The sequence below is a fragment of the Vulpes vulpes genome, chromosome 8 (genome assembly GCF_048418805.1).
Source record: "Vulpes vulpes isolate BD-2025 chromosome 8, VulVul3, whole genome shotgun sequence".
Taxonomy (NCBI): Eukaryota; Metazoa; Chordata; class Mammalia; order Carnivora; family Canidae; genus Vulpes; species Vulpes vulpes.
Window position 1 is genome coordinate 72,399,648 of NC_132787.1, and position 21,351 is coordinate 72,420,998.

At 43.1% G+C, this 21,351-nt stretch overlaps 1 protein-coding gene across 2 annotated transcripts in view; it reads left to right on the forward strand.

Moving 5' to 3' along the window:
* The window catches only part of USP39 (ubiquitin specific peptidase 39), a 34,880-nt gene extending 20,759 nt beyond the window's left edge, over positions 1 to 14,121 (forward strand). For both annotated transcript variants that reach the window (XM_025994410.2, XM_072767063.1), the window contains exons 10-13: positions 4,120 to 4,262; positions 9,773 to 9,908; positions 12,378 to 12,464; positions 13,615 to 14,121. In XM_025994410.2, coding sequence (XP_025850195.1) covers positions 4,120 to 4,262; positions 9,773 to 9,908; positions 12,378 to 12,464; positions 13,615 to 13,662 — 414 coding nt within the window. In that variant the 3' untranslated portion in view covers positions 13,663 to 14,121. The remainder of the gene's footprint in view (positions 1 to 4,119; positions 4,263 to 9,772; positions 9,909 to 12,377; positions 12,465 to 13,614) is intronic.
* Positions 14,122 to 21,351: the final 7,230 nt, after the last annotated feature.

Here is a 21,351-nt window from a genome sequence, read left to right on the forward strand (position 1 = left end):
GAAGTGGCGGTCTGTTGATTGTCCCTTGTACAGGTTGCCATTACCTTATCTCCAAGGCCCTGCCTCTGCTCCAGGTTCCCTGGATGGAGTTGAAAGGCCTGTTTGAATCAGGTGTCCATTCTGTTCAAGGACCCTGTGACTAGGGGCCTTCCTTTGAAAAGGCTGAATTGTGAGCTTGACAGGCACCCCAGAACTCCAAAACACACCTCCCCTGACCTCCATCACTGTTTCTGTCCAGTGCCCAAGTCCGTTGTCAGGTACTGTTAGGAAGTTTAGTAAGCAAAACAGTCTCTTGATGTCATGTATAGTGGCAGCTGCCCATGTCTCTCACATACACGCACACACACAGATTGGTAACAATGATACCTAAGATGTCTAACCTGTGTTTTAGACTCGTTTCATTTTGGGGAGGTGAAAGAGACACTTTAGGGTTTGTGTAGCTCAATTTCTTTATTTCATGATTTTAAGTGACAGAACTGGGAGTCTAAACTCAGATTTTTCATCTGACTTTTTCAGCCATGCCACTCTTGGTCCCTGTTATCACTGTTTGTTCAAACTTAAGTAATTTTGAGATTCCCATGAACCCTCAGTATCGATTTAAATTGATTTTTACTATAATAATACTTTAGTTAGTATAAATATAAACTTCGGTATAAGCTCATTATACCTATAGCTTTTAAGCAAGCATGAAATTATACACGTTTATAAGTTATGCAGAGGGGGATCCCTGGATGGCTCAGCAGTTTAGCGCCTGCCTTTGGCCCAGGGTGTGATCGTGGAGTCCCAGGATCAAGTCCCACATTGGGCTCCCTGCATAGAGCCTGCCTTGTCTCTGCCTCTCTGTCTCTGTGTCTCTCATAAATAAATAAATAAAATGTTTAAAAAAAAAAAAGTTACGCAGACAAAACTTTGAAACTAATAAAATTGATTAATGGTGCTATTACAATATGATGTGTAGTTACAGCTAAATTATTCCTTGCTATATGAATGTGGTTTGCTGTCCCCTGCCCCACCATTTTCTCAGGAACTCCTGAGAAAACTTTGAGGCTATGATATCATTTAAGTGTTAAATCTTTCCCAAGTCTGAGATAATTAAAAAGAATGCTTCTTGAGGTCTACTTGTTCATAGATTTAGATATAACAGTGAAATCTCTTAGCATTTACCTGATTAAAAAATTTTTTTGGTGGGGGGCACCTGACTGGCTCAGTCGGGGGAGCATGTAACTTTTTTTTTTTTTTTAAATTTTTTTTTTAATTTATTTATGATAGTCACACACACAGAGAGAGAGAAGCAGAGACACAGGCAGAGGGAGAAGCAGGCTCCATGCACCGGGAGCCCGATGTGGGATTCGATCCCGGGTCTCCAGGATCGCGCCCTGGGCCAAAGGCAGGCGCCAAACCGCTGCGCCACCCAGGGATCCCTGTAACTTTTGATCTTGGGGTTGTAAATTCAAGCCCCACATTGGGTGTAGAGATTACTTAAAAACCTTTGGGGCACCTGGGTGGCTCAGTTGGTGTAGTGTCTGCCTTCAGCTCAGGTCATGATCTTGGGGTCTTGGGATTAAGCTCTGCATTGGGTTCTCTGCTTAGCGAGGAGTCTGCTTCTCCCTCAGACCTTTTCCCCTCCCCCGCTCCTGCTTGTGCTCTCGCTCACTCTGTTCTCACACAGGCACGCATGCTCTGTCTCTCTCTCAAATGAGTAAATTAAAAAAATAATAAAAAAAAACCCAAACTTTAATTTTTCTTTTTTTTTTTGGCTTTTAACACAGTATGTTATTTCAACCACACAGAAGTTACTTGATACCAACAAAAAAATATTTTTTCCAGTAGTGTTTATATCTGTAGATGATCAAAAATTTGTCAGAAGTGTGCCTATGGTGTGTGTACCAGAGATGGAAAGCTTATTTCTCCAGTGTTCTCAGGTTACTCATCATGTGACAGGGAACTTGATTTAAAAAAAAAACAACACACAGCTTTATTGAGATATATATAATTCACATACCATACAGTGAACCCATTTAAGGTTTATAACTTAGGGCACCTGGGTGGCTCAGTTGGTCAAGTGTCACCCTTTGGCTCAGCTCATGATCTCGAGGTCCTAGGATCAAGCCCTTTGTTGGGCTCCTTCTTCCTTAGGGAACCTGCTTCTCCCTCTGTCTCATGTGAATAAATGAATAAAATCTTTAAAAAAATGAAGTTTATAATTGAATGGTTTTTACTATATCCACAGATTTGCTATCACCACAGTTATAGAACATTTTCATCATTTGTGTTTTCATCACTCTTCAGTTACCATCTCAACCTTCTCCTCTCCCCTAGCTATAGGCAGCCTTTTTATTTTCTTTTTCAAGATTTTTAAGAATTTATTTGACAGAAAGAGATAAGCAGGGGAAGTGGCAGGCAAAGGGGGAGGGTGGCTTCCCACTAAGCAGGGAGCCCAATGCGATGTGGGGCTCCATCCCAGGACCCCGGGATCATGACCTGAGTCAAAGGCAGATGCTTAACAATAGAGCCATCCAGGTGCCCCCCATAGGCAACTTCTAATCTACTTTCTCTCTCTGGATTTGCCTATTCTGGACATTTCTTGTAAGTAGAATTCTATAATATGTGGTCTTCTATGATTTGCTTCTTTCACTTAGTGTAATGCTTTCAAGGTTCATCCATATTGTAGTACGTGTCACTACTTCATTCCTTTTTGTGGCCAAATAATATCTCATTGTGTGAATATACCATATCTTGTTTATCCATACAGCAGTCAATGGACATTTGGGATTGTTTCTACCTTTCGGCTACTGTCAATAATGCTGCCATAAATATTAGTCTACAAGTTGTCCTGTGAACGTGTTTTCATTTCTCTTGGGTGGTAATTAAGCGAAATTGTTAGGCTTTCTGGTAACTTGTTTAGCCGTTTGAGGAGCTGCCAGACTATTTCCTGAAGTGGCTACACTGTGTTGTATTTCTGTCAGTAGTGTAGGAGTGTTCCAGTTTGTCTACATCTTCACCTTCATCTAACAGTTGTTATTGTTCATCTTCTGAGTTAGAGACATCCTACCTAATAGGTGTGAAGTGGTAGCTCATTATGGTTTTGAGTTGTATTTCCGTGATGACTAATGCTGTTAAGTGTCTTTTCATGTGGTCCTAGGCCCTTTGTGTATCATCTTTGGAGAACTGTCTCTTTAGATCCTTTGTATATTTTTTAATTGGGTTATCTATTTATTATTGAGTTGTAATGCTTTATATCATCTGGATTCCAGTCCTTTATCAAATATCTGATTTTGCAGACATTTTCTCCTCTTTTGTAGAGTGCATCTTCACCCTCTTGATAGTATTGTTTGAAGCATAGCGATTTAAGTTTCGATGAAATTCTGTCTAGGCGTTCTTTTGAAGTGTGTGCTTTTGGTTTCATATGTAAGAATCCATTGTTAAATCCCAGGCCTGGAAAATTTACCCTTATGTTTTCTTCTAAGACTTTTGTGGTTTTAGTTCTTAGATCTGCTAGGATACTCTCAATGATAAGCAGCCCCTCACTGCTTCAAAAGTACTTGTTCAGTGGGTGTATGCCTCTCTGGTCAGGAGGTGCTTCTTTATTTTGAATTCAGTGAGACTTTTGTCGTTTTAATTCTGCAGCTTTTAACAAATCTTGTTTTTCATCTGACATTTTTGTTTTTATTGTAAAAACACACACCCACATTGCCATGGGTGGAGTTCAGCAGCATGCTCATGTGCTGGTGTAAACATGGCCCGCAGTTGTATTTTAGGCAACCTTAGCTGCATTGCTGTCCCAGACCCTTTATGTGGCTTCTGGAATCAGGTGTCTTCTGAATTCTTAAGCGCAAGGTAGGATTATATTTAAAAATCAAACAAGGGGACCTGGGTGGCTCAGTGGTTGAGTGTCTGGTTGTGATCTCAGGGTCCTGGGATTGAGTCCTGCATCAGGTTCCCCTCAGGGAGCCTGCTTCTCCCACTACCTATGTCTCTGCCTCTCTCTCTCTCTCTGTTTCTCATAAATAAATAAATAAAATCTTAAAAAAGATTTTAACAAGCCAAGCCAAAACAAAACTTACTCCCTGGCCCAGTATTCCAGCACTGATTTGATAATTTCCCTCTTACTCTTTCTAGGAATATAAGACCTACAAGGAAAACTTTCTAAAGCGCTTCCAGCTCACCAAGCTCCCTCCATATCTCATCTTTTGTATTAAGAGATTCACTAAAAACAATTTCTTTGTGGAGAAGAATCCAACTATTGTCAACTTCCCTATTACGTGAGTATTCTGTTTCACTTCCTCTTAGGGGTAGTGAGCCTGAATCTCTTTTCATATTTTTGTACCATTAATTTGGGACTGTCTTGGAGATTGCTGGGAACAGAGCCTACAGACACTGCGTAAGTTAAGGGTTCTTGTTGGAAAGATACAAATATTTCAGGGACTTCAAAGATAGATGTTTACCTCGAGGCGGTCTTCCTTTCACCTTTTCTCCTCTTGTCCTCTTGCTTGCTGGGAAGTGTGTAGTCTTTCAATGTAGGGAAAAATAGTTGATGAAAGTAGGGCAGGACAGGTAGGATGCTGCCTGGCCATGAAGATGCTCTCGGGCAGTTGGAGTCTGACTATCTTGGTGGTCATTGCATCTTCTTGCATATTGTAGGTAGGCATGGATAGTGGTGATGGTTCCACATTTGTCTTGTCATCTTTGGGTCCTTCTGTCTTAATTTTTTCCCCAGAAGGTAAAATCTAGATTGCATTTAATTTCTCCCTAGTGGCAAGAAAGATAAATTTTGATGTATGGTCTTATTTTTAGTTTATCATGCAGTTGTCTTTTTACTAACATTTATGAGTATTTTATTATTATTATTATTATTATTATTATTAAAGATTTTATCTATTTATTCGTGAGAGACACAGAGAGAGAGAGAGAGAGAGAGAGAGAGAGAGAGAGAGGCAGAGACAGAGGCAGGGGGAGAAGCAGACTTCACGCAGGGAGCCCGACATGGGACTGGATCCCGGGTCTCCAGGATCATGCCCTGGACCAAAGGCGGCGCTAAACCACTGAGCCACCCGGGCTGCCCATTTGACTATTTTATTTTATTTATTTATTTTTTATTTTTTTTATTTTTTTTAAATTTTTATTTATTTATGATAGTCACACAGAGAGCGAGAGAGAGGCAGAGACACAGGCAGAGGGAGAAGCAGGCTCCATGCACCGGGAGCCCGATGTGGGATTCAATCCTGGGTCTCCAGGATCGCGCCCTGGGCCAAAGGCAGGCGCCAAACCGCTGCGCCACCCAGGGATCCCCCATTTGAGTATTTTAATGCAAATTGGGAGGAGTTGTACAAGATGCTTTCATTTTGCTGTACTTTCTAACTCAGAAAGTTCCTGCAAGATCCTTTTGGAGGTAGATAGTTGGTTTCCAGTTCTCAGGAGACGTGGTTTTTTTTTTTTTTTTTTTAAAACGAAATCTTTTTTTTTTTTTTTTTAATTTTTATTTATTTATGATAGTCACACAGAGAGAGAGAAAGAGAGAGGCAGAGACACAGGCAGAGGGAGAAGCAGGCTCCATGCACCGGGAGCCTGATGTGGGATTCGATCCCGGATCTCCAGGATCGCGCCCTGGGCCAAAGGCAAGCGCCAAACCGCTGCGCCACCCAGGGATCCCGAGACGTGGTTTTTCATACTCTGAACAAAATATCTTTGAGAACATGGAGAAACCTGGTGGTAGGACTGGCAGGAGGAAGTGTGGGTCTCTTTGCTGGCATTTAGAAAAGATAAGAATGGAGCCCTAAAGTAGTTTTTGGTCAAAAAGGATTTGGGTGTATATATGACAGGATTAACTTGATGTTTAGCTCAGTAGGGTTGTTTTTTGTGTTTTTTTTTTCCCCCAAACCTTCATAGAGTAGTTTGGGAGCTGTGATTTATAAATACTCATCCCTTCCTTCCTTTCTTTCTCTCTCCATCCCTCTCAGTTTCTCAGTTGCCTAAATTACACCAAGACTGCCAATTTTCTCCTTTGAAAATGGTCCTAGGTCTTACTTCTGTGTAGTGTTTTTAAGACGGTAGTACCTGAAAGTGAAGAGGCTTCAGTGCTGTGCCATTCTAGCTGTGTGACTTTGGGCAGGTTATTTGCATATATACTGGAGTTATTCATACATGGATAAAATGAGAGCTTGGACTAGGTGAACCCTAGGAATCCTTCCAAAAATAACGTTTTATTTTTCCTAGTTCCACAATCACCAGGAATCTGAGAACAATTGCGGGGATGAGGAGAGAAAACCTCTGTAGTTAGTATTACAGGAAAATCTCTTCGCTTTTCAAAACCACACTCTTTGTCATGTTCTTCACTAGCATCTTGTCTGTGTGACAGATAGAGTGAAATTGGATATGGAAGCCAGCTCTCTGCTATCTTGAGTGAGACAGTAGAGAACCTTTCTCTGTAAGTCCATGTAGTGAGGTTTTCTTTCAGAACTGGACTCTTGTGAATTGTCACAGTCACCAGTGTGTTCCTGGTAGGAGGGAGTGCTCTGGACTCTAGGACAGTTCCAGAGGAAGGCCGACTGTGTATTGATAATAGTTCCTGCTCAGTCACCACAGAAGTGTCCTTACTCTGTTGGTTTCTTTTACATTGCACTTGGATTATGTTTATTTGGCTACCAGCTGCATTTAGGTTTTTGTTTTTTTTTTTATTTTTTTTATTTTTTTTTATTTATGGTAGTCACACACAGAGAGAGAGAGAGAGAGAGAGAGAGAGAGAGGCAGAGACACAGGCAGAGGGAGAAGCAGGCTCCATGCACTGGGAGCCTGATGTGGGATTCGATCCCGGGTCTCCAGGATCGCGCCCTGGGGGCCAAAGGCAGGCGCTAAACCGCTGCGCCACCCAGGGATCCCTGCATTTAGGTTTTTGGTAACTGACTTCAGTAGTTTGTCCTTGGAAAGCTTACTTTGGAGAATTTGAGAAAAAGTTAAATCCTTTATTTCTTTTAGGTTTTATTTATTTATTGGAGAGAGAGCGCACGAACAGGGGAGGGGCAGAAGGAGAGGGATAAACAGACTTCCCGCTGAGCAGGAAGCCTGATGTGGGCTCCATCCCAGGACCTTGGGATCATGACCTGAGCCAAAGGCAGGCGCTTAACTGACTGAGTTAGTTAAGTGCCTGGGTGCAGGCACCCAAGAAAAAGATAAATTCTTACCTAGTCAGCCTTTCAGAGACTAATTCTGGAAATCTGCACTTTAAATGCATTATGCACTATAATTACTTTTGATGTAATGTTCTAGATTAGCTAAAGCCTACACTCTTTTTAAAGAATTATTTATTTTAGAGAAAGAGTGTACACACACACAAGACCGAGAAAGAGCAAGAGAGCAAGCTCGTGCAAGTGGCAGGAAGGGCAGAGGGGAAGGGAGAGGAAGAGGAAAGAATCCCAAGCAGACTCCATGCTGAGGGAAGAGCTAAATGTGGGGCTCAGTTTCATGACCCATGAGATCATAAGCTGAGCCAAAACCAAGAGTCAGACGTTTAACTAACTGAGCCACCCAGGTGCCCCTAAAGTCTCTACTTTTGCAAAAGTCTCTTTTCATACCTAATTTTTCTCCTGTGTTTTATTCATAACACATCTTTTTACCAGAGATTGAGCAGACTTGCAATGATTAGGTGCCCTCTGCTGGTTTGGGGATAGGGTTTTGGAGCACAGGATTAAAGCTGTACTTCCAGCTAATTAGGTGTTCTCTGAATTGAGCTGTTTTGATTAGGAGAGGAATGTGGTGGGCTCCTTTGGCTATTTTCTAAAACAAAATGATTTTTTAAAAAAGATTTTATTTATTTATTCATGAGAGAAACACAGAGAGGTGGAGACATAGGCAGAGGGAGGTGTAGGCCTCCTCTGGGAAGCTGGATGTGAGACTTGATCCCAGGACCCTGAAAGTAGATGCTCAACCACTGAGCCACCCAGGCATCCCAAAACAAAATGATTTAACATGTTTTCATTCCCTTGTCACTTAACAGTTTTGATTCAGTCATGAAAACTGAAGTATTTATACTTCTGAAGATTCTCTAGGATTCTTAAGACAGACATGTCTGGACAGCTGTTTTTATGTTTTTTTGTTTTTTTTTTAAGATTTTATTTATTCATGAGAGATACAGAGAGAGAGAAAGAGAGAGGCAGAGACACAGGCAGAGGGAGAAGCAGGGTCCATGCAGGGAGCCCAACACAGACTTGATCCCGGGTCTCTAGGATCATGCCCTGGGCTGAAGGCGGCGCTAAATCGCTGAGCCACCACAGCTGCCCAGGACAGCTGTTTTTAAAGCTGAGGATCGCTAGCACTAGAAGATAGCTCTTTGCAGCCAGCAGGCATTTGGCTCTCTAGAGCTTTCATGGATTTCTTTCAACTCATATCTAAATTATCTTCAACAATAAATGTTGCAATCTACACTGTACACTATTAGTCTATAGAAAAGGATAGCTGTTACTAACATGTAGAATGCTATTGGAACAAAGTTGCATGTTTATTACTACATGGTTTACATAGAAAAATTTTTGAATTTTTGGGCAGGTAATATATACACAGTCTATAATTCAGAGGCAGATACACATCTGGAAGTGACCACAGACATGACCACTGTTAGCATTTTCCATGAATCCTTCACTTATGATGTTACTGGATTTCATATTTTGAGTGGTAGTATGTCATCAGGCAGCACACCAGTTCTATAGAGATTAGGAATATGATATAGTCTCTCTTATTTATGTTACTGGTCACAGTTTCCCTGTTGAACTATAGGGAAGTTCTTCACAATTGTCTTTGTCCCATCTTCACAGTTGACAATTATCATAACATTGACTGCAATAACTGGTGTATACATTTATGCTTCAACTGATGGTTAGAATCCAACAAATAAAACGCAAAAGGAGATTTTATTCCAGACTCAAGAATGCTTCTCTATACTTGAAAGTGAATATTCAGATACCCAAAATAAAATAGATATATCCAAGTCCCAGTTGAAGGGACAGCTTCTTCTGGCAACCAGAACTGAGGAATTCGGACGCTGTGGAGTAGCCAGGGTGGATACATAAAGAAGAGAAAGCCGGGCTGCCAAAGGAGGGAGAAGAACAACGCGGATGTCAGAAGCAGAAAAGAGGGCAAATGGCCCCCTTGGATTTTGCTTCTTCTTTAAGTCCTAGTTTTGGCAACATTTCTGCTTTACCTTGAGTAAATTCCCCTTTTGTGTTGAAGCTACTGGTTTGCCTGGTTAGCCTTAGTAGAATTGTTCAGATGATTCTCTACAGTGGTGACTCGCAGAATCATGTGGTCAGGCCTTCCCTAGCCAGAGGCTGTCAACGGAACACTGCACCTGTGGGATTCCCAGAGAGAGCAGGGGGGTGATGTGTTACTCCTGTGGTCTCCCTTAACCCTCACCATCTCCGAGGAGATGGGGCCGCTCCTTTTCATATCTGAGAAGAGCTTTAGGCTCAACCTGCTCAAATGCCTACATACCTCTGAAGTAGCAGAGCCCTCATTCCATTTCTAATGTGAATGACACGAGGCTGTGCAGTTTTGATGGCGAGGCCTGCTTTTACAGTGTGCTTTCCCCGTAGAGCCCATCTTGCTCGTTTGACTCATTTTTGTGGCAAAGTATGTGAATTTCCAGCAAGCTGGATTTCATGGTTCTGCAAGTATACCTAGATCCAGGGCCCTAAAGTAGGGGTCAGTAGCTCTCTAGGATGGACAGTTTCCCTGACCTCCATAGCCTTTGTCTGATACTTGGATTTATTTTCATCATCACTAGAAATGTGGATCTGAGAGAATACTTGTCTGAAGAAGTACAAGCAGTGCACAAGAATACTACCTATGACCTCATTGCCAACATTGTACACGACGGCAAGCCCTCGGAGGGCTCCTACCGGATCCACGTGCTTCATCACGTGAGTGGCAAAAATGGTGGCTGTTCCTTTGGCATTTCAGTGGCCTGCTCTCTTCACCTCGCCCTGTCTTGGCCTTGGCATTCTGCAACTAATAGAGCTGTCAGTGATTAGTTCCAGGCAGTGGGTCTCAGTTGTGGCTGCATGTTGGACTCACCTGGGGAGATTTTAAAATCCTGATTGATGCCTGGGACACTCAAAGCCAGTTATATTACAACAAATTGTTTTTTCACCTGGAATAGAGACCAGGGCTGTTGCTAAATATGCTGTAGTGCACAGGAAGCTCCCATAACAAAGAATTATCTGGCTCGAAATGTCAGTTAAGATACTATTAGATTATGTGGAGGTGGGAACCAGGTGTCATGGTGTTAAATTTATCCAGGAGATTCCATTGTGCAGCCAAGGTTGAGCACCACTATCCTAGACTAGAGCCTTACCCTCTGAAGTGGAATCCTTGAACTAGTAGCACTGACATCATATGAGAACTGGCTAGAAATGCAGAATCTTAGGCCCCATGCAAACCTACGGAGTCAGAATCTGCATTTTGACAAGACTCTCTGGTATGTAATTACAGTCTAATGAAGCACTGGTCTAAAGGTTCCTTTCAGCTAAAAAAACTGTTTTGAATTTGTCTCAACCTAAAAATGGATGAAATATGTACTTAAGATATGTTTGGTATCACATGGATGATTAGCATAGATTGTTTTAGTTTGATTAGCCTTCTGGGAATAGGGGGAAAATAAGTAGCTCTGTTTATCAAAGATTTTACTGTGTGCTAAAAAGTGTGAGTGTTTATTATTTAAGAGGGAGAGGAGTGCAGAGAGAATCTTAAGCAGGCTCTGTGCTAAGTGCAGAGCCCCATATGGGGCTGGATTGTGTCTGGATTGCATAGCTCGGAGAACATGAACTGAGTGGAAACCAAGAGTCGGATAATTAACTGACTGTGACACCCAGGGGCCCCTGACTTATATCTTTAATACAACCTCTAAGACAGGCATTAATACCTTTTTTTTTTTTTTTTCCTTTTTTTAAAAATTGAGAGCGGGAGAGAAAACCACAAGTCAGGGGAGGGATGGAGAGAGAGGGAGAAAGAATCTCAAGCAGACTCCCTGCAGAGGGAGCCTGATGCAGGACCTAATCTCAGGACGAGATCATGACCTGAGCCAAATCAAGAGTTGGACATTGAATTGATTGAGCCACTCAGGGGCCCCAGTACCTTTTTTTTTCTTTTCTTTTTTTTTTAAATCAACCAAAGAAACCTAGCTTCAGAGTTTGAGTAATTTACCTGAAGTTGGTAGATTTGGGATTTGAACCCTGATACTTACTTTTTTTTCTTTAAGGTTTATTTATTTATTTTATAGAGAGAGAAAGAGGGAGAGTGCATGTGTGAGCAGGAGTAGGGCAGAGGGAGGAGAGAGAATCCTCAAGCAGGCTCCCTGATGAGTGTGGAGCCTAATATGGGGCTTGATCCCAGGACCCTGAGATCATGACCTGAGCCAAAATCGAGAGTTGGCCACTTCACTGATTGAGCCACCCAGGCGCCCTTGGTTTCACCAGGTTCTTAACCAGTTCTCAATACAGGAATAGGGGCTTGATTATGTGATCCTGAGCATTTCTTATGTTTCCTGTATTCTGAACTATTGGACTATCTGGAATATCTATAGTCTGTAGTATCTGTCTTTGGCATTTCTTTGAAGTTTGGATGGATGAGGCAGGTCCAGCAGTGCCCCTGCCATAATCCAGAAGCCTCTTTTTCCCCCTTATGTATGGCATCATGAAGTAAGGTAGGTTTGCTGTATTTGCAGCACTGATTTTATGGACCAAAGGAAACAGGTTAGTATTTTGAACTGTGTCCATGAAGGACACTTTTCTTGGCTCTTGCTGTGTTCTCTGGGATGGGGTGTGGGGATGTCTACTTTTAGGCTTTCCCAGTAGTTAACACTGCACCTGCTCAGTGTGTGTAGTCTGTCTTTTTTTTTTTTTTTTTTTTAAGATTTCAATTATCTATTCATGAGAGACACAGAGAGAGGTAGAGACATAGGCAGAGGGAGAAAGAAGCAGGCTCCTCACAGGGAGCCTGATGTGGGACTCAATCCCTGGACCCCAGGATCACGCCTGGAGCCGAAGGCAGATGCAGGCATCCCTAGTCTGTCATTTTTGAACAGCAGGGAGTTATCTTAGATGAGGAGTAGAGGGCTACCTCTTACCTAAATTCTTCTTAAAAGTCTTGGGAGACTCCATTGTACTTCAAGGAATCCTCGGCAGGGGTTGAGTTTGCCAAGATCAGCACTCCAAAAGCTCTTTAAATTGAATAATGCCAAGCAGAAGTCATACACCCTCTTAATTATGATTCTTGCTGAGAGATGGTCTAGTGGCTATTCTGATTTTCCTCACTTTTTTTCTGCAGTCCTTTCCTTCTGTACCTTTTGGTTTTAGGGAGGAGACTAACCTATCCCTTAATACTTTTTGCAGGGGACGGGCAAATGGTATGAATTACAAGACTTGCAGGTGACTGACATCCTTCCCCAGATGATCACGCTCTCGGAGGCTTATATTCAGGTGCGTTGGCCACGAACTTGCTATGTGCTGAACAGATAGGGTGTGGGGCCAGTGAGAGGAATGATATGAGTGAAGGCAAGAAGTGATATTGAGTTAAAGCCTTGGTTAGGCTGGGTACCTGTTGGGATGCACTGAGGAGTGCATCTGGCAAGAGGAGGCCAGATTATATAGCCCTGTGAACCTAGGAATGATTGTTAGAAAAGAGAAGGGCAGGGAAGCGTGGGAGATTTGTGGATGAGCGAGGAGGTTATGTGTGTGGCCAGGTTAGTTTTGCAGAGGTATGTGGTCTGGTTTCAAGGAGGAAGAGTCTAGGCTTATCAGGACCCTAGCTAAAAGTTGACTCTGAAGCTTTCCCCAGCATCCCAGGCCAAGTTAGCACTCTTTATGACCCCACAGCATTTTCTGCATGTCTTTACCAGAGTACCAACCTTATTATTTTAATATCTTCTCTATCGAGAGCTCATGGAACAGAGTATCTCTACTTTTTATAACTGTCTGGTACCTGGCAAACAAGGAAGACAGAGACTAAGAAAAAGCTATTGCTTTGTTTTGTCTTGTCATGCAATAAGTTTGTTTACAGACATTCTGAATATGTTGAATTTAAGTTTGATCCATTTTTCAAAGAGACTGCACCTCTTAAAAATGTTCTGTTTTACATCTGCTTAATGGATTAAATAAAATCTCCTTTTTTTTTTTTTTTTTTAAAGATTTTGTTTATTTATTCATGAGAGACACAGAGAGAGGGAGTCAGAGACAAAGGCAGAGGGAGAAGCAGGCTCCATGCAGGGAGCTCGATGTGGAACTCGATCCCGGGATCATGCCCTGAGCCAGAGGCAGACACTTAGCTGCTGAGCCACCAGGCATCCCAAGATAGCTTTTTCTTTAGTGACTTTGTCTATGAGAATAAGCTTAACTATGAGTTCTTTTTTAGAAAGTGAGTTTGGCATGGAAAGTAAAGAGAAGGGGGATGGGTAGAAAAATAAAAAGCAAAAGAGAATTTTCTGAAAGATGATTGAGTTAGTTTCGGAGGACATGCAAATATGGATGTGGAGTGACAGGCTGTCCCTCGCCTAGGGTGGAAGAGGTATTTGATAAATGTGTGTGGGTTGAATGCCAGCTCCTACCTGCCTGTTGTATTCATTTCTTACAGATTTGGAAGAGGCGAGATAATGATGAAACCAACCAGCAGGGGGCTTGAAGGAGAAGTTTAGGGCTTTGCTCCCAGTGGCTTTGGCTGAAGATGTAATAATACCAAGGCTGTAGCTGAACATAGGCTGATTGGCACATTCCTGGAGCCAGCCTGTTTTGTGGATTTGGGTTCACACCAGGACATCAGAGGGGCCCACCTGCCTAGGATGGGTCTGCACTGTCCCCCAGCTGTTCTTTGATCCGTTGATTATAGACTGATGCCCCCTTCTCCTTCGTATCTAGCTCCCCTCTAGTTTTAGCAGGCCAGAACTCTTTTACATATGTGTGTAATTTTTTTCTGGGCATCTGGAAATATCCAAAGGACAAGATAATGTCTTCTGCACATCACAGCCTCAGGATTCTAGGAATCCAGTAATATTCTTCTGCCATCATAGAAATTTTTTGGTGTGGCTCTCTTCATTTCCTGCTGTGTTTTTTGGAATGGATTAAATGTTTTCCTGTTTTTAAACAGCCTCTTGTTTTATATCCTTCCCTTAGGCTATTGTCAGCATGTGGGTGGTGTGTCATTTGGGATGTATTTTGTCTCTATTGGTAACAAAATATCTGACTAAAGCAATACATTCCTGTGCTTAACTAGAAGTGCGAAGATGGGCTATTTCAGCCTTAGGTGCAGGACTCTGTGAGGGAAAAGGGAGGGAAGATAAGCAGGAGGGACATCTGACTACAGCACAGTTCTGAGAAAGTCTCAGCCCGGCCAGCAGGGAGCCCAGAGCAAAGGTTGCCAGTCAGAAGAGTCAAACAGAAATGGCTTTCTTCAAGTTCAGTCCTTGATATTAAGACCGGCCTGGAGAAAGTATGACCTCAGCCCAAGCACTGTAGCAGAGCTGAAAATGTGAGATATCTGGATATAGTGGCTGGTGGCAGCCAGTCAACCACAGCAAGTTCTCCTAAAGGTAGGAGCCCTGCATGTCTGTGGCTGCCACCCTTACTTCTGGGAGTCAGTGCTGTCCCTGGGGCATCCCTATTTTCCTTTACCTCTTTGACAGCTTCAGTATGTCCTTTGCTGACCCCTCTTCCTCTCCAGCTGTTAAAGCTTGAGATTCCTCAGGACTGCTAGGCCCTCTCCTCAGTGTGCTTCCTCCTTGGGCCATTTAAAATATGTCCATGGCTTCACCTGTCCCCTTGAGGGAGATGGCTTCTGTCTGGATCCTAGACTTCTCTACGTTCTTGAACTTTAGAGCCAGCTGCCTATTTAATATATTTTGGGTGTCTTAAACTCAGTTCAAACCCAACATTGTTCAAAACTGAGCTTGTGAATTTTCTTCTCAAACTTGGCCCTTTTCCAGTGGTTTCTATAGAGGTGTAGGGTTCCACCTTCATCCTGTTAATAATTTGGAAATTTATGCCAGAATCCTTCTTTCCCCACCCCCACTTCCCTCATCTAATCTATTACCAAGTCCTGTCAATTTCACATTTTAAGTGTCTCTTGAATCTCCATACTTTAATCCCCTCCCATTGTCTAGGCTAAGCTAGTGCCAGCCTAGTCCAGGTCCAGTTAAAAGAGAAACCATACAGTAATTTGATCAGGGAAAACTTAATTTCAAGAATTATTAACTGTAACAGGATTGGAGTCACAAGGGATTGACTGGTATAAAAGAACTCGAAAGAATTGTAGGAACAGCAGGTGTAAGGAACAGCTATCACCCCTAGGGCTGAGATGGTGTCTAAGGCTGAGATCCAGACCTCGCTGAAAGTCTGACCCCTGAAACCCATCCGTGGTCTCTAATGTGTCAGGAAACGCTGTTTATGGGGAGTTATCTTTGCTTCCAAACTGCCTGGGGAGGAGAGGAGCCCCCAGAGCATCTGTAAGCTCTGCAGGAACCAGGCACCGGGGAATCTGTGAGGCATGTAGGAGCCTGGCGCCAGAGAAAGCTGCATGTTTCCTTCAAGTGAGCACAGGGAACTGGATGCGAAGAAGCCCTGTCTTCCTGCAGTGTGTCTCCAGCACCCTCTTTGGACAAAGCCTCCATGGCAGCTGGCAAAGAAAAATCTAAAGGACCCAAATCCATTTTCCCAGAGCAGGTGGAAAGGATAATTTGTGGAGTTGTGAGGCACAGACCATCCCTTGATGACTCAGCTTCCATAGACACTCTTCTGCACATTTATTTGAATTCTGTACAACAGCAACAAAGAAAATAGCTCTGTATTTCTGCCTAACAAGAAGCTTGCTACCCTTCTTACAAGTGAACACCTTTTCAACCTTTCCCAAAATGACATGTCCCAAGAGTCCTGTATCCACTGATGGCTGTGTTGATTACTTCTCAAATCCACTTAGTCCCACTGAATATTCTATCATCTAAAGACTAAGTTGTAAAGTGAACTTCCAACGAGTTCTATATAAAGTGAAAGTAGGAAGAAGAGAGAGAAAAATGCTTAACATAACATTTTTTTTTTTTTTGATTACTAATCGTGTATTGAAAGCAGTAAGAGGTTCCACGACACCAAATAAACCAGTTCTGAGAACTTCCCCAAGATAAAGTTGAACAGTTCCAGCTTCTTCAGTGTTTATCAAAATACAAAAGAAAACAGTAGAGGTTGTTGTTTTGATGGCAAATCTGACCCTTGCAGGCTGAGGGAGTGAAAGCACATGTAGACCGGGGCTCCCGGGGCTCGGGGCTGAGGTGCTGGGATGACTGGCCTGCCCGCCTGCACTCCTGCTGGTGAGACCCCAAGCAGCCCAGAGGAAGCCAGAGTGCCCACACTGCCCCCAGGGAGGCTGGGGTCCCTCCGAGGGGTCCTTGAGCGGTGATGCAGCCCCCAGCCCATCTCCTGGGCGGCCGTGTAAGCACAAACATACACAAATTATCATTATATGTAATAAGCAAGTAGAGAATACAATCCATATTTCTGTGATAGGGCAAAAGGCTGCAACTGATGTCTGTGCTTCTTCTGCTGCCCCTTCTGGGTTTAGTCTGCCCTTAGTTAGAGCTTCAGCTAGTTGCGGTTCTATACCTGGTAGGGTAACCCAAATCTTCAATCCCTAAAGACCTAACTCCTTAATCCTACTCCCCACCCTCCTTGTGTTGCTATAGTTTTCCATTAACCTTTACTACTGGATATAGTCCATCTTGCCTGCATTTATTTATAACAGCGACCCAATTTCAATGCTGATAATCAGCATTACTCTGTCAAGTAGATGACACTCCATACCCTACTACCCACCCACCCCCGCCCTCTTGATTTAGTAGCATAAGGAGCCCAAAATGTCCATGTGGTAGTCTAATTGAGTGGAACCATGTTTCCTGGGTGGAAACCTTCACTCTTGGGAACTAAGACCTCTAAACAAGCAAAGGTTAAGGTTGCTAGAACAGAAGTCAAAATTCTGCAAAGTTACTAAGTGTAATAAAAGTCACATCAATATCCACTCGTTTTTTTAGACCCATGTATTGTAATAGGAGAGAAAGCACATATAATGTTCTCCGATTCAGAGCATACTGTAGCCTATAAAATGAGCACCAACTGGTACTGTAACTGAGTTTTCAGTAAGCCTTTCTACCTTTTAGTGAGACTAGCTCCTTCCAGGTGATGGTGTATGTGTTAAGACCAGTGAAATCTATGAGCATGAGCTCATTGCTGCACTTCCTTTGCTGTGAAAAGTGTTGCCTCACCAGATGCAATGCGGCATGGAATGCCATGATAGTTGATAAGGCATTCTGAGAATCCACGGTTGGTGGTGCTGCTAGAAACATGGGTAGGGAAGGCAAATGCATATCCAGAATGTGTTTCTATTCCTCTGAGGACAGATCTCTGCCTCCGTAATAGAAGATATAATCAGCCTGCACCAGGTAGCTGGCTGCTGCCCATAAGGAGTAGTGGGGACTAACTGTTAATTCCTGCTGTCAGTAAATTAGATATTTGGCAGAAGTTCTACTCAGATCAAGATGGCAAAGCCTGGGTTGTGGAGCCCATGCATAGCCTCGATTGCTGCCACCATGGCTCATGAGCTCATTGAGTAAGCACTGGAGAAAGAGGCTGCTGGCTGACATTCCATAGGTCACGTCATTTGTGTAAACCTTATTAAGAGTCGCCTCTGCAGCAGATGACTTTTGGGGGGCATTCATATGCAAAATAATTATTTTCATAGTATATATATTTTATTTCTATGATATATGTAGTATATATGTAGGATATAGTGTAGCATATTATATACATTTATATTTATTCTTCTATTCTATTCTATTCTATTCTATTCTATTCTATTCTATTCTATTCTATTCCATTCTGTTCTAGAGTTTTCCTTATATCTCGTGCCCAGACTTCCTTTTCACTAGTTTTACAATCCTGTTCATTCTGAATCCCTGACCATCCAGCCAAACCATTGGCAACTGCCCATGAATTAGTTGAAATCTGTACTTCTGGCCATCTCACACTCCAAATACAGTAAACAACCCAATAGACTGTTGTCTATTGCCTAACTGTTTGCAGTTAGGCCCACTAGAGGATTTTCCTTTTCTACTGTCTTCAGTGTCACTCTGAGTGAGGATAAAGTGCTACAGCTGTCCACTTGCAGGGTGTACCTGCATTTTATGCAAATATATCTATAACTCAGCCTGAGTTTTGTCTTCTTGGTCAACTGGTCTGAAGGAACTCCCTAGGAAGCAACACAACTGGAGTTGGTGTCGAGGAATGTGAGCCACCTGCTCATGTAACTTATTGTGCCTTTTAGACCTGAGATTGGCCCAATACACTACCCATTTAATGATAGCTTGCAGCCGCACATGGCCAACTTTATGGCTAGTTGAGTCAGACAATAGCAGGTTCATGAGTGGAGATTCAGTTTGCATAGTCACCGGATAGCTTACGTTTAGATGGTCAGTCTGCTATGGCCCACTAGCCAACCAGAAGCTATTTCTCAGAAGAATAGGTATCTGCAGAAGATGAGGGCAGCCCCAGTGGCACAGCGGTGTAGTGCCGCCTACAGCCCAGGGGTGTGATCCTGGAGACTCAGGATCGAGTCCCACGTTGGGCTCCCTGCATGGAGCCTGCTTCTCCCTCTGCCTCTCTCTCTCTCTCTCTCTCTGAATAAATAAATATTAAAAAAAAAAAAAAAAAAAAAGAAGATGAGGGCGTCGGCTTGTTCCAGAATCCTGAAATTCTGCACTGTGATTCTCCTGTTGGTTCTTGCCAGAGGTTCCATGCAGTGTTCCTATTTGCTAAGGACACTTCAAAATCTTGGCCATCCTGGATCATCAGGTGCAAGTGGAAGAGCAATCTATTCTGCTGCTTAAACATCTATGGAAACTTCTTGTCCTTGCCTCCCTTTGAAAGTAGTAGCTCTATAGCTGTCTCTAGTTGGGTTAAAGCAGCACACTCAAATGTGGTATATGTTGTCTCCAAAGCCAAAAAAGCCTATTGTATGTTGTGCCTTTTTTCTTTGGACCTGCCCAAGCAGGTGGGGGAGATGGTAGGGTGGTGGTGGTGGTGGTGGTGGTGGTGGGGTGGTAGGTGATATGAGGTACAGTAGCTTGTTTTTCACAGATATCTTGACATAACTGTAGACTACACTGTAGACCCCCAGAAACTTCTAAGGTGGCAGGCTCCTGAATTGTTTTAGGGTTAAATTCTACCCTCTTGTTTGTCTTACTAAGACATCTAAAGTACTTGTGACAGAGTGCCTGGGTGGCTCAGTCGGTTGACTATCTGGCCTTTGGGCTTGGGTTGTGATCTTGGGGACCTGGGGTAGAACCCCACATCAGGCTCCATGGTCTTCAGGAAGTCTGCCTGTTCCTGTCCTTCCTCCTGCTCCTCCCTTTGCTCACACACTCTCTCCTCTCTCTCAAATAAATAACATCTTAAAAAAAAAAGTACTTGTCACTTCCTGCTCATTGGATAGTATCATCATAATGTCATCAGTGTAGAGGACTAGTGTGATGTTTAATGGAATGTCAAGATGATCAAGATGTGTGAATGGTATTATGGCAGAGGAGAGTTGATGTCATTGTGAGGCAACAGTGTGACAGTGTGCTGTTGGCCCTGCCAGATAAAAGCAAACTATTTCTGGTGATTTGTATCAATTGGTTTGGAGAAAAAGAAGCTAAAGCTGCATGCCAAGGACCAGGGCCTTGCTGTTATTATCAGTAAAGACATTACATCTGGGACAACAGCTTCAGTTGGAGTCACCATCTGATTGAGTTTATGATAGTCTGAAGTTCTCCAGAATCCATGTGATTTCTGCACAGACCCTCTGCCACTGTCATTCTAGTCTAAGCTGTTACTGATTTCTGTTTAGTGGTCTCCTGACAGGTCTCCTCTCCCTGTCCCTTGACTCTTTCCTCCAATCCATTCACACTTTGGCCAGACCAATCCATTAAAATACACACCTAACCAAGTTATTTCTCCCTCACACCCCAGTCTCCCACTAAAGACACTTTCTTGGCTCTTTTTTTTTAAATTTTTATTTATTTATGATAGTCACACAGAGAGAGAGAGGCAGAGACATAGGCAGAGGGAGAAGCAGGCTCCATGCACCGGGAGCCCGACGTAGGATTCGATCCCGGTCTCCAGGATCGCGCCCTGGGCCAAAGGCAGGCGCCAAACCGCTGCGCCACCCAGGGATCTCCTCATTCTTGGCTTAGATGGAAATCCCTTAGCTTCTCAGCCTCACATTCTGGGAAGTTTCTACTGGTCCTCAATCCCAGGCCCACTGTCCTTCGTTCCATTGCTTGGATGTGCCACAAGATGCAGGCCTTTGTGCTATCTGCTTCCTCTGCTAGGGATGCTCTCTCCCCTTTAACTTGCTCTTCTTTCACCCCTCTGACCTCTCATACCTCAGTACCATGTGTGTCTCTGAGTGATAGCATGTACCACACCTGAGGTATTCTTTTTTTCCCCTCTGTGATTCTATGATTAATGCTTGTCTTCCCAACTATAAGTTTCAAAAGGGCAGATAGAAACTGTTTGTTTTGGTCCTAACCTTAGGAAAATGCTTGGCACTTAAGAGTCAGTTGCTAATGCTCATTGAGCAAATGATATAGTGCTAACTCTGTGTTCTCTGTGTCCTTTTGCACACATGATTTTTGTCTGCCCTTTTTTTTCTTTTTAAGATTTTATTTATTTGAGAGAGAGAACATTAGCAAGGGCAGGGGAGAGGCAGAGGGAGTGGGAGAAGCAGGGGAGCCCGACATGGGGCTCCATCCCAGGACCCTTAGTTCATGACCTGAGCTGAAGACAGATGTTTAACTGACTGAGCCACCAAGGCATCCCAATTTTGTCTCTTTAAACATGCTCAAGATGTTGACAATAGATACTATTGTCTGAACGGTTGGGTACATTGCTCAGAGCTGCCTGTCATGTGTGCAGAAGCTTTAGGACCTTTGTGGGTGACATGTGGCTTGCTTCCACCACTGCTGTCTGAACTGGGGTCATGTGTCGCTATGGCTGTGATCTCAGTATATGCTTCTGCTTTTGGAGCACTGAGCTTCGGCTGATCTGACCCACACATGAAAAAGAAGTGAAATTAATGTTTTTTTTTTTTAGCCAGATATCACAAAGGAAAAAACAGATACATGGAAAGCACAACCTAAAGGTAAAAGACATATGACGATGAATTTTGCAATATACAGGACAGTAAAGAAATGAATATAACTAATGTATTTTTACTGGTAAGAAAAATAATACCTCAGGATGCCAGGGTGGCTCAGTTGGTTAAGCATCTGCCTTCAGCAAGCAGGAAAAGCAG